Genomic DNA, 14424 nt, shown 5'->3' on the forward strand with positions numbered 1-14424 from the left:
ATTCGTTAAGAATAGTCGAATACTGAAATGACATAACATGACATGTTCCCTCTATCCAAACTGCCAGGCTGACAGTTTGGGTAGAGGGTACCAAATTCACATAAAACACATACAGAAAGTGAGCAAGCCCTTTTTATTACCACTGTGTAAGAGGGCAACATCGTAAATGTCTCACAATATGAGCTCTACAGCATTATGGTATGTTCAGAGTGATACCATACTTTAAATATTATCATACGGCTCAATATTGTGAATTTCGAAAACTTGATTTTAACCAAATCAGCAGATATTGTGATACATGAGGACGTACTGTAAAATAGGCAGCATGAACGAAATTCGAAATTCGAATAGAATTCGAATATTTAAAAAAAGTAATGATTCGAATGCTGAAATTGTCATTTGATTATGTATTTTTTTAATAAATAAATAATTGATTATAAATGTTTTGGCTAACTTTAGCAAATCAATCCACATGTGATGAGCAATAAAGTTCAATATAAGCTCGTCCAGTTTGTTGCACAGCGAGCGCACATTAGAGAGAAAAATTCCCGGTAACTATGCAAAGTCCACGTCGGCAGCGACGCATAAGTCCACCGGCGCGTCTCCCTCTCCCCCAGCGTTTCACTGTATGTACAAGGGAGAGTGCGCCCTTGACCAGAATGTCCAGTAATTCCACAGATGTGGCGATGAAAGTGGGCAATAACCCGACCATCACCGACGGAATGTCCTCAATGCAGAGGTTCCCAACCACCAGCTCTCGGACTGTGCTGGGCCGGAAGGCATTTGCCAGCGGGCAGTGAGAACGCAGGCGAGATCTTTTCAGGAACCATCTGCAATCTGCTGCGCAAGCGCCAGGAAACTGAGTAAATTAAATACATCTAGAGTTTTTATTTCCTTTGTTTGGAAAAAAAAGATAATTTCAGTATAACAAATTCATATTTATTTGAATATTAAAAATAATAAAGCATACAAATTTGAATTGGATAATAGCGGAATATCTGCAGTCCTACTGTAAAATATTCTTTACTGTTCCATCTCCATCTCCATCTCCTGTGCTGACATGTAACTGTGTGAATCAGACTGCAGCCTGGGGGATTTGGATGAACAAGACGAGACTGTCACTGGCCCAGAACCAGAGAAAATACCCTCTTTCGGGTAGATTGGAGAGGGGGGTGGGGGCAGCTAGGTATAGGGAATCCAATCCCCTTGGGTAAACATAAGTACACATGCTCACAGGTGCACACACAGACACGCACACACATACACACACACACACACACATCATTGGTGTCATCATTTAATCTCTGTCACCAGTCACTAGTTGAGAGAACGGGGGTGATGAGGGAGGAATTTCCATTCCTCGATGGAACCTCAGATGAACACATTTTTATAAGAATTCCATGTGTAGAAGAGTAAACAAAAGCAATCTGTTCTAAAACGGTAATACACGTCACAAAAGAATGGGTTACACTATTGTTTGTTGACTATGTTTTTTCTTTTTAGTTTTTCTTCAGGTTCCACTATGCACAGTACTCGTGACGGTGCTGGTGGCAGTGTAAAATGACCTGGATTACCAGGATTACCAGGATTAAATGTGAGAGATATTTATTCAAGTTCATGCTTTTAACATGTAATTCAACCTCCGTGGTCTCAAACATGCAAACTAGGACATAGATGGAGTGGGCTCGCCTTCTGTTAAAAACACACTGGGCCCACACTGACAGCGGGGGAAGTCGTGTATTATACCCCTTTCCCACTGCGCCAAAAACCCGGTAACACCTGCTAACATCTGGAATTTGTAATTAGTGAGAAATGTTACACCCAGGTTTCAGTCCCAGGACAAATGACCCTGCAATAGACACAGGATTTTATCGGCTCCAGCTCCGATCCTCTCTGATGGAAACATGACACCCTAATTTAAGCCCCTTTATATCTGTGTATCAATTCGATCATTTCATATCCGATCTAGTATCCAAAATAAAAATCGGAACTTATTGACTTTTTTTTACCGCATGTGGGACCATGACATGTCTTGAGTGTGGGGATCGCTCCGCTGGGACCACAGTGGAAGACCCCCACGCTCCCCGCCGGGCTCCGAGGGACTTCAGCACCGCCCCAAGCTGCTTATACTGTTTCATTCTCAATCACACAGGAACCATGACACGGCCCTTTTCCGGCGTGTTTGTGAAGTCAAACATGACACACCAGACCCAGAAAACAAAGAAAGACATGGTCCTCTCCTGGCAATGGGAAAGGCATCAATCGCCTATTTGTACACCCACTAATTTTGGTGTAAAAACTGTATCACTCATCTTTTCACTCTCGACTGTTTTGAGCATCGGCACTTCACTGCTCTCAAAACACCGGGGAGAGGAAGCGTTGGACAGATGTTTGGAGATGTTTGGATGTGTTTCAGGTACATGGATCAGAGAGCTCTTCATTCTGTCAAACTTTATCTTGCAAAGGGGAAGAAAAAAGGCGAGATGGGGCAAGCAAGAGAGAAAGTGAGAGAGAGGGGGTTGAGCCACACCACAAAGCCACAATTGCTTGTTGTTGAGTCACAAACACTTGAAATTGGCCAGCACCCTTGGTGCTCACTTGTTGTTTCGAAAGCAAAAACTACTCTACAACAATATGCTAATCTTAGTGGCCGACCTCGCAACACCGAAATGCAGAGCAAGACATATAGAAAGACTGGTGTCAAAGAGATTACAACCAATATGTTGGGGATTTTTTTTCAGATGCTCTGACAGAGTATGCAAGTCGCCAGCCCGCCCACACAAAAAACAAACCCGCGAGTTACTCCAACCCACCACACTATATAATTCTCTGATTGCACGGCTTGTGACTGAAAATTGCAGCTGTTAAATCCATTTACTGTGTTATCTAACTAGTCAGTGGGCGTTTCCACAGCTCCTTGGCATTTCCCTCTTTCTCCTTTATTCTAACTGAAAATTAAGTTATTTTTTACCCAGTCAGATCCTCAAAAGTTATCTTATAAAAGCCTGATTGCTTTGCTTTGCATGATTTAAATCTCGAGTCAACTTCTTTCCGACAACAGAGCTTCTACCTTTTGTACAGTTAATATGTATTTATCTGTCTTAAATAGTCAGTGCCTTGGACGCCTACCAGCAGACACTTTATAACAGACCTTTTATAAATAAACAGCTTCTAGGGCAGCTCTGGGCACCGTATGAGACGAGCACTCTCTAGCAGGAATGGCGATTAGCATCATGGTGGAGTGCATGGAAGACTGAGGGGAGCTGACCTGCCCATGAGCAAGCCTAAACAGGCAGTCCGGCAGCTGTTGTCTGCTTGCCAGCACATAGCCTAGTTAATAGCAGCAGGAATGCAGGTGCCTTATGAGTAAAGCTGAGCAAAACGGCCGAAAGAAATATCACAATTATTTTTACTTTATTGGCAGTATTGTAATTTTTATATTCAAAATTTGACAACTGTTGGTATCTTTTGTTCCAAATTGCCCATCATGTTCCTCAAGGTCATCACAATAATAACACCTTTTTTACAATGTCATATCACCTATCTCCAATGATCAGTTAGGGTTAGGGTGAGATTACATTTTGTAGCTGTAATTGATGTGACAAAACATTATATTTTCAATGAGAATTTAATAGTTATTGGACAAAAAATGACAACAACAGTAGACCCACTCTAAGCCACTTGGTTCACCAACATTAAAACCCAGATTTAGGGTGATCCCAGTGTGCTCTCCACCTTGTTCAGTGGCAGCTGAAATGTGAGACTAGCGTGGGGGGCAACCGCTTCACGTTCCGGGTAGGTTTTAAACCCTGGATACTGGCCCAGACCTGCACACAGTGTGATATGCACAATGATACTTGGCATTCCAGAATGTGGGAGTGCCCCTGCTCTGGGCTTGATTTCACCCTGCATGCAAAGCGCTGTCAAATCTACTGCCAGTGCCAGCACATGGAGCATGCTACTCATACCGTTTGCAGGAACCCGGTTAATACGAACAATTCCTCGAATTATTCCTTGCACAACTACCAAATGCACCTAGCTTTAATGACTTTTTTCAATTTCATATCACCATGGCATAAGAGTCACCCACATCTGCAGTGTGAGTGGGTTAGTGCTGATCCATGCATGGCCCTGTGTTTACTCTGCATGGACTTGCCCTGACAAGGAGTGACAGCTTGCAAGGGTCCTGAGTATTACCATCTATATGCGGTTATTACACGCCCGACCCATGTGTATGAAAGAGGTGCCCGGTGCTGATCGGGAGGTCGATCTGAACCTCCATAAACAGTAACCTGGATCTGGGGAGGAGAGCGCCCCAGATTAAATCAGGGTTATGTAACTTGGTACACCATCCCCAGTGTGGAAACGCGTGTGCGAGGACGCCTGCATAGGGGGGGATTCAAAGCGGGAGGTCGGTGGGAGAACATGGTGTAAATTAACGGCAATATTATACGACGACACGGTAAAGCGTTGCCCAAACTGGTTGACGACGAGCGACTTACGTTATTTTTTACGTTATATCCAGTCCGATGGCCACACACACACGCACACACGCACACACTCTCTCTCTCTCTCTCTCTCTCTCACAGACACACACCCCCCCCCACACACACACACACACACACACACACACACACACACACACACAGACACACACACAGAGGGGTGTTTACCTGGGAGTGCCCACATTGACGGCTGGGTGAAACACACCAACTGACACCGTGGCACCGCGGTACCTGTCAAGCTCGGTGGGGTTGAATTGTTGTTGTTGTTGTGGTGGGGTTTTTTTTAATCTATACGCTCTATCCTCGGGTCTCGACAAGTCTACACGATTCAACAAAGCTTTCAGTGCAGTGCAGTTTCCCTGTTTACAGAAGTTCCGCGGGAGGCTGGAGCCCGAGCTAGGTCCGGGGGACATTTACCTCGGTATCGTGATGCACTTGGTGTTGACGTTCTGGGTGGTGATGGCTTTCTCCAGCTCGTCCAGCTGCCCGGTCTTTTTCAGCTTCTTCACCAGACTCTTGACCGCCTTCTCGCACCACTTCTCCTCCTGGCCGTTCTGCTCGCCCTTCTTCCAGCCCAGGAGCCTCTTGACGATGGGGGGAGTGAAAGGCAGGATGGACATCTTTGAGTTTCGGTGGAAGTCCTCTCTCTCTCTCTCTCTCTCTCTCTCTCTCTCTCTCCCTCGGTGCTGGGAAACCGTAAACTATATGGAAATACAAATAAAAAATAAAAATTAAATGTTTGGGGGGAAAAATGTTATTTTGAAATAAACAGAGAGTTTATTTGAGCCGTGGGTAGAAACAAGAACATCTCCAAGCGGAGTGCTCCACTTCGGGCGGACAGCGTCTCTGCTGCCGGGGAGCGATTACGCCGTCCGCTCTGGGCGCGCACCGGAGCGCGGCGGAGGCTCGTATCACTCCGCAAGGAAAACTAGTCCCCCTCTCTAATGTTTCCACCAACCTTTTCCCTCCGCTATCGCCGATCTGACTAATCCCCCGCGGGTGACGTGGGACTTTGTTTAAAATAAAAAAAAATAAAAAAAAGCCACCGACACGGTCGGTTTTCCTTCCTCTAATAGGATGTTTGGTGCCTCGACAATCAGAAGTTTGGTGAAGTTCAGATCCATCCGCCGTGCAGGGTGAAGTCTGCTGCAAAGTCTGCCCCAAATGCAAATGCAGGAGCTTCCTCAGCCTCCTCCTTATCCACAATGAAAAGCTGATCCGCAGAGACCCTTCCTGCACAACGCGTGTAGAATAGCTGTTTGTCCATGCAAAGAGACAAATAAACAACAAATGTGGAATGGAACCCAATGGGTATGAAAAGGACCCCTTATATACCCACTGGATCTCCTGGAAAAGAGTTGATATTTATCGCAGTGGAGTCTTTGTCTCCACCTTAGGAAAATAACAATTTTTTTAACTAAGAATGTGTGAGGCACATAGTTTACTTGCCCCATCTTGCAAATCCAAAAGGTGCTTGCGTGGGACACATTCCCCACAAGATATCAGTTTATAGGCAGCATAGTTCAGTCACTTGCTGGAACAAATAAACACTCACACACTCACACACACACACACACGCACACGCACACGCACACACACGCACCACACACCGACCAGCCCACCCCCCACCCACACACTTATGCAAGCTCGTACACAAGTGCACATGAATGCCGCCCCCACCCCCACCCGGCCTCAATGGTGTTGCCGTTTCAATGCGAGTGGGGTGTGTGACGAGTGTGCAACGCAGAGGGACTCTCCAGGGGGTGAGCGACAGCCACACCGCAGTTTGGTGTGTGGGATTCTTTGTTCTTACCGTTCAAAATAAATACTTCACCGGATTCCAGGATGGCTCCAAAACCTTGAGGGCCCTATTTGCAAGCACTTGAAACAGTTGTAGAACATTTGATTGCACCGCACGCGCGCGCGCACACACACACACACACACACACACAGCTTCCATTGCTTCCATTTAATGTCCAGCAACGCTGTACGATTGGATTGATGCGACTCGCCAAAACAGAACATCTCAATTATATTGATTCTATGTCGTTCTCTAACAGACGCCCGTGTCTGTGAAGGATTACCGGTTTAAGCAATGATGTACCAATAAGGTGACGGTAACGCATTATCTATTTTCCCGAGCCGATGAATTTAATCCTTTGTGATATGTTCCAAGAGGGGTTAAAGCTTTAATCAATGCCACCATTGACAGTTCACAGTCATCCTGGAATAGTAACATCGACCTGTGGCTGGCATTTTGGTATGTGTGTCCAAGGCTATTGACCAGGTTCCAGCAGGGGCCCGCTTTGTGTGGTGTGCGGAGCCTGCGCTAAAAATACACCGGGCTTCAGGTTCAGCCTTGCAGGCTCCGTCTCCTTTCATCTCTCTGTGGGATGGCGATGTATATTTTTACCTCGTTCTAAATGCATCACAAGGCTCTTCCTTCACAGTCGCGATCGAACGATCCAGTGGCCCTCCGGAAGATGGATTTCATACGGTGTCGCCTGGAGAAGCGCAGCTTGGATTTCATGTTTCTTCTGGTTTTATGCTTCAAATTCGATAAATCTGCCAAAGAGGTTCCTCCGGGAACCTTTCTTCCCGCCCTGAGACTTAATGGCGAGATTTTTGTTTTTGCTGGTTGACAGCTGTTTGAAGTCAAGTCAACAACAAGCACAGATTGAGACTGAGCCATCAAGTCAATACAGCACCAAACCACATTGACCTCCCGCCCTCTCTCACTCTCTCTCTCTCTCTCCTCGGGCAACGGAGAAGTGGAGGTGGTGGAGGAGGGTGCTGCTGCCGTGTGCCGCACTCTAAAGCTCCATGTCACCGGTGGCCCTGGAGCCTCCCGGCAGCACCTGTTTGGTGGCCCCAGCAGGACACGACTGGCCGGAGCAGCTGGTCTGTCTTTGGACGAGTGTAGGCCGAGTCCGGGCGGATATGGGATTGGGGGGGTTGGGGGATGGGGGATGAGGATGGGGTTACAGATGGGCTGCAGTAAGACCGGGGGGTGGAGGAGGAGGAGGAGGAGGAGGAGATGGTCTCCGTGAGAAGAATTACCCAACGCAATAGGCACGTCAGCAGTGCTGAATGGGGCAATGACCCACTACAATCCGATGGATGATAATGACATTGTGCTCAGCCGGACCTCAAGGGGATTTGGTCCGGAGTGTGTGTGTATGTGTGTGTGTGTGTGTGTGTGTGTGTGTGTGTGTGTGTGTGTGTGTGTGTGTGTGTGTGTGTGCGCGCGCGCGCGCGTGTGTGTGTGTGTGTGTGTGGTGTCAGCTGGTGTCCCAGTGGGGAAGGAATAAAAAAAAGGGCCAGAATGAATGAAAAAAAAGTTGTGATTGTTTGTGAGAGCAAGATTAACGTGAAAAACAAAATGCACAGAAGGCCAACCCTGATCAACCCCCAAGGAGGAACAAGCGTAACTAATGATAAATATACATAAAAAAACAATAAAGAGCTTGAAAAGGTGTGTGAATAAAACATCAAACCAATGCATCCTCTAAAAGAAATAGTGTATTTGATAGTGTATATGATAGTGTATTTTGTATGTGTGTGTGTGTGTGTGTACGCGCGTGCGTGTGTGTGTGTGTGTGTGTGTGTGTGTGTGTGCTTGTCAACATGTTATTCAGATTGATTTATTTCTCCCAATAGATATGGAATTTAAAACATTACTTTTTTTGAGTCAGAAAATGATTTGTTTATTTGGCCCGGGGCAGTCATCCAATAACACTGCATGAACTTATGAAATATTCAATTTCCAAATATAAGACCTTCACGCTGCGAAAAAGATGTCATCCACAATCAGCCCGTCCGTGATCACAATTGATCTCATAACTTGGTCATTAGTGTTGGATCTCAAACGATGGTCAAAAAATATAGGGTCACTCTGAATCCCAACGTGTCAGGCACAAAACCTGACAAAGTCCTGTGTTTGCACTTCCACAGTGTCGCGTGACTCAGTAGCGAGCATCCACTCAGCAGTAAAGTCTGCTGATGCAAAGCTTTTTTGTATTATGTGTGCTCCAGGTAATCTCACGGAGACACGTGACTGAAGTTCATCGTGAAGTCAAGGAGGGGTTAGGAAGTAGCGCAAGTCTGAGTCACACAGCAGCTGGGCCTATCCCCGTCTCGTTTTGGCAAAAAAAACAAACATGGTGGGGGAATTCACAGAAGGATTGCACGGCTCTCTTTTGCGGCCGCTAGACCTGCGCAAATAACACGAACAGCGAGCGTCTAATTCACAAAGCCCCCGCGGTACGGTGAAATGCACCATACTGTACATGTATACATCATACATGGTACAAAATTGGCCCCTCTCTACGCACATGAGCCTCATTGCAAAAAATGTGCAATTCACAAATGCCAGCGCTAAAAGCCACACGCAGTTAGAGTTCAATTTTATTACGGTCTGCAGAGAGCTGGTGGTAACTGCATGAACAACCAAAAACAAAAAAGGCAGCGGCTGCGAGCTGGTGCAACTGGAGGGGTGCGACACCTAGACTTTCCAGTTATCTGTTAATAATATTTCGACTTAATTGTTATAATTATTATTGCTGTCGCGGCCGGGGCCGGTGCTTATATAGGCAATATAGGCGTCCAGCCAGGCTGCCATCCCAAGGGGGGCATGGAGAGGGAGCCAGTGGTGAAAGTACTGATTGACGGTGCTGCACCGGGGCCCACGGCACTCCGCTGTGAACATAAGATACAGTGTGTTTTTTATTTCAGTTGTCGATTATTTTATTTTACTCAGTTTCCTTATCAAACAAAACAAGCACCGTGCATAATGGGTACAATGGGCATACAGTATATACACATTTTATTCATGCAATGAATTAACTGTTTTGGAAGAGTTTGTTTTATTATAGATTTACTCATACTATATAAATGTTTTATAGTTACTGCACATAAAAGATTACTAACTCAATATAATCTAAAAGTACCGCGTGTTTGAACCCACGCATCTCTGTGGATCCGCAATCAGATGCAAAAAAAAAAAAGGGGCAAATTGCACTCAGCAGCAAAACTTCATGGCCGTGTTTGCGCTGTCATGTCAATAGCGCAATATCTTTTGTGAATCGGACGTTGAGACGGCGCAGATAGCGAGCGCAATCGGTGTCCGCAATTGACGGTGCTATTAGCGGCCGCATTCCATTCTTTGGGAATTCGCCCCGGGGACATAATCTCTTACTAACTAGAGCGTTGAGTCATCGCCCGTATGACCGCTGCATGACATCCTGTTCTGTGTTAAGTTATTATCCTTGAGAAAATAGAAGCTGAGCTGGTCTCACAGCGCCGATGTCCAGGCGGTGACTAGTGGTCAGTCACCTTCCTGATAATACACAGGATATTAAAATGAGCTCATTCCGCTTGAGATCGCCTCGAAGAGAGTGAGGTTCAGGATCGACGTAAAGAGTGTTTGTCATGTAAAAACACTTTCGATGACGCTGTGTCGACGGGACCTTTTATGGTGAAATGCAGTCCCCGGGATGAAGGTCGTTGATGTTGGTTACTAGACTTGAATGTCAACTCACTTCATACAGGGTGGACTGGAAAATGGGATGGACTGGAAAGCAGTTGAAAAAACATTGAATATATATTTAATTTAATACTTTTATAAACTATTTTTTAAATATTTTATATAATATTTTAAAAAAATATTTAATATCTGTAATTTTTTATCTACACCACGTTCCAAATTATTATGCAAATGATATTTTTCTCTGATTTTCCTCAATAGTCGATGCAAATGACAGTCAGTATAAGTTTCAAGTCATCAACCGTTAGGGTATAATTCGAATGTTATTGAACAAACCTCCTAATGATAACAGTATTTTTTTCAAAAATAAAAAACTCAATATGCACTGTTCCAAATGATTATGCACAACAGAATTTCAAAACATTTTATCGGTTGTAAAGAACTGAAAATGGTCATTTGTTGAATTTGCAGCATTAGGAGGTCATATTCACTGAAATCAAAAGCTATTTCAATCAAAAACATCTTAACAGGCCAAGTTACATGTTAACATACGACCCTTCTTCGAGATCACCTTCACAATTCTTGCCTCCATTGAACTTGTGAGTTTTTGGAGAGTTTCTGTTTGAATTTCTTTGCAGGATGTCAGAACAGCCTCCCAGAGCTGCTGTTTTGATGCAAACTGCCTCCACCCTCATAGATCATTTGCTTGAGGACGCTCCAAAGGTTCTCAATAGGGTTGAGGTCAGGGGAGGATGGGGGCCACACCATGAGTTTCTCTCCTTTTATGCCCATAGCAGCCAATGACACAGAGGTATTCTTTGCAGCACGAGATGGAGCATTGTCAGGCATGAAGATGATTTTGCTACGGAAGGCACGGTTCTTCTTTTTGTAGCATGGAGGAAAGTGGTCAGTCAGAAACTCTATATAATTTGCCGAGGTCATTTTCACACCTTCAGGGACCCTAAAGGGGACTACCAGCTCTCTCCCCATGATTCTGGCCCAAAACACAACACATGCCACGTCTGGCAGAAACCTTCCTCATTCTGCCTTTATCTGCACCAACCCGTCTGTGCTCTGAATCAGCCACAAATGTCTTCACAGTACGATGATCACGCTTAAGTTTTTGTGAAAGATCTAATGTTTTCATACCTTGTCCAAGGCATTGCACTATCTGAGGCTTTTTGGCAGCAGAGATGCTTTTCCTTTCCCATATTGGTTGAAACCTGTGGCCTGCTTAATAATGTGGAACGTCCTTCTTAAGTCGTTTTCCTTCACCTGGCAAACAAATTATCACAGGTGTCTGAGATTGATTTTAGTGATCCAAATAGTCCTGAGACACAATATCATCCATGAGTTTAATTGAAAAACAAAAAAATAAATGTTTAGAACACTTAAATCCAATTTGCATAATAATTTGGAATGGGGTGTAAAATAGCATATACAATGGATTTGGTTTTCTGCATGTATTTAACAGTGGGGGGGGGGGGTTAGAAAACACCCGCTGACTACAGACCAGTGGTGTGTGTTTTCTTTATATACTTTTAATAAAAATGTTCAAATAAATACAGTTTTGGGCACGAGCAGTCTTGAAACAATGTAGAATATTGTCCTGTATGGAAACTTTCTTCCAAGACTGAGTCAAGTTCAAGTCAACACAGTCCAACCCTGAATTTAATGAATGGAAACTCAAGTCATGAAAAACTCAAATGGACTGAAAAAAGGTGGAAGTTATCTCACAATATTGCAGCAAAAAGACCTGGAGACTGGGCTATGCAGCAGGAAAGCTTTCGGTTATCTCCGGTAAACAGCGCCCCCACGTGGTAACAGTCTTCATTACAGCTATTAAACACAATACAGTAAGTGTACCAGTGTCTCTGTATGAGTATGTATCACAGTTTTCTCAATTGTCTACACACTAACACTAGTACTTGAGCGGAATGACCACATCCTGTAACTCATGTTCCAATCCCCTGAACTACTTCTCCTAAATTCAAGCACATTTCCTGCTTCGCACTCCGATAGCACACTTTTTCTTTTTTCTTTTTTTTTTTTTTTCAAAACACTACACACAGTTCTCTACATTTTGCACAATCTCCATGAATAAAACCTCTGACGTGTGGTGACATGGAACACGCTGCCGTTCAAAATGCTGAGCTTAAATGTCCTACTATCCACCCTAACTCTGCACATGGGAAAACACATCAAGAATCATTTTATTCGTCTCGTGGGTGCAATGCACTCAACAGACACACGTGCATGTAGGGAGCGGTGACTCGAGAACTGTAGTCTCTGCATTCCCCCATCCCTGCTGTCCTGCCTCCAGGGGCAGCCAGGAGCAGTGTGCAGCCCTCACTTCGTCAGCGCCAGGGGACCAATTCCAGGTGATGAATCTATGTCGTGGTCAGAGACAGGACATTCATTGGGGTCCTTTTTTATGTTGGAGCCCCATGTGAGCACGGGGAGGACGTGCAAACCCCACACAGAAAGGCCCCTTATCGAGATAACCCGCCTGAGCAAGGTGCCAACATCGCCCCATGGCCCAGGCGGGAATCAAACCCGGGACCTTCTTGCCGGGCCATGTTGTACGGTTGTTCAATTATCAATCAGAGCTTTAGCAAACGGGCAACAGGCGGCCTCTTCTGTTTTGGAGCGATGGATGGCAACATACAGTAGGAGACCTAGCAAGACAAGTGAGAGTAAGAGGAGGAGGAGGAGGAAGGGGAAGAGGAAGAGCAAGACCAAGGAGAGGCATAAACTCTGATCTACTACCTCGAAGAGCACAGAGTCCTGCCTCATGGTGTCTCTGTGGAAGGAAACCACTCCGTGTGGAAGTTCCCAACAACGTTCCATTCAAACAGATTAAACAACGCACATCCCTCAGAGACACTTCATCAACTTTTTAAACTTTGGGGACTAAAATAAAACAGACACCATTCAGACCGCATTCAGCAAAATAAGGAGGGACAAGGCACCGGGTTAGATGCGAACAGAATGTGTTTATATTTACAAAAAGGGCAAAAGAGATAAAATATCAAATGAAACGCCCCGCTGACATCAAGCAGGTATGATACACACACACACACACACACACACACACACACACACACACACACACACACACACACACACACACACACACACACACACACACACACACACACACACACACACACACACACACACACACACACACACACACACACACACACACACACACACACACACACACACACACACACACACACACACACACACACACACACACACACACACACACACACACACACACACACACACACACACACACACACACACACGGTGCGAATGGATGTTCGTAGCCACAACCTGCACATTTATAGCAAATTGGATGATGATGTCACAAAGCCTCTTACTCCACCAACTCATCCCGCTCCACCACCCGACCGGAAGTTTGAGAACCTTGGCGTGTCAGTGAAGCACAAACTTTTCGGTTACTTCCAGTAAAATTTGGGAGTTTTTTTTAATTAATTCCTGCTCCGTATGCAGATCGATATGGATGAAACTTGAACCACGAGATGTCTGCGACGTCCCTCTGACGAGACCTCAACCGTGGTCGTCCTGTTCGAGACACTAGCCTGAAAAGTGCAGAGGAGAAGGAAAATAATAAAAATCGGGATGGAACCCTGATAATGGCGGTGCTGCTCAAGGTTTTCACTCTTTTGTTTCCCTTAAGTTGACGCGCATTAATGATGACCCACAACTTATTGATTGCCATGTCATGTCATCTGCCCAATAAAATAATGTCCAGGAGATCACAGTGCAGTGTTCTCCCTTGCACACAACACTTTGCATTGCACGAAAGATTATTTGATTCGGTAGGTCGCCCATCCGAGCTATAATTGCCCATCGTATCCTACATGCCAGAGTCCTCCATTTGCATTTATATGATAATAAAACCACTCAATCTCAGATAACATATGCATAGAGGATCCAGAGTTTGGTCACAGCCCATCGGTTTCTCTGTGCCTGAAATAATTTCTCATTTTCCTAAGCCCTATTCACAAACACACACCCCTTGACGATATGCAAATACTACCCCTGGGCTACCATTGTGTTGCTGCACTTATACAATATGAGGAAGAGGAGCATTATTGCTCGTATTATTATAAGATTTCATAAGCCTCTGGAAAAGATGGGTTTTGTCCTGATAATCAAACGGGAGCCATAAACAAAAGCATGTTTTTTTGTAATCGGCCAATATGCCTGATTAGAAATGACAGGCCTCTATTGTTAGAAATATGGAAATGAAACGCTCACGTCGACACAGCTCACCTTCAGCAATTCCAGCTTCACTCAGTTTTGATGACATGACATGTTGCAAATTAGTGTTTGCAGAAAAACAGTTTATATCAAGCTCATACTGTATATTCGTGTGTGTGTGTGTGTGTGTGTGTG

General features: G+C 44.9%; 1 protein-coding gene across 1 annotated transcript in view; it reads right to left on the bottom strand.

The window, feature by feature from the left end:
• smad3a (SMAD family member 3a) overlaps positions 1 to 5327 on the bottom strand; it is a 30984-nt gene extending 25657 nt beyond the window's left edge. Inside the window, exon 1 of the mRNA XM_079997753.1 lies at positions 4923 to 5327. Within this exon, the coding sequence (XP_079853879.1) occupies positions 4923 to 5125 (203 nt within the window). The 5' untranslated portion in view covers positions 5126 to 5327. The remainder of the gene's footprint in view (positions 1 to 4922) is intronic.
• Positions 5328 to 14424: the final 9097 nt, after the last annotated feature.

This window comes from Zeus faber (genome assembly GCF_960531495.2).
Source record: "Zeus faber genome assembly, chromosome: 3".
Classification (NCBI taxonomy): Eukaryota; Metazoa; Chordata; class Actinopteri; order Zeiformes; family Zeidae; genus Zeus; species Zeus faber.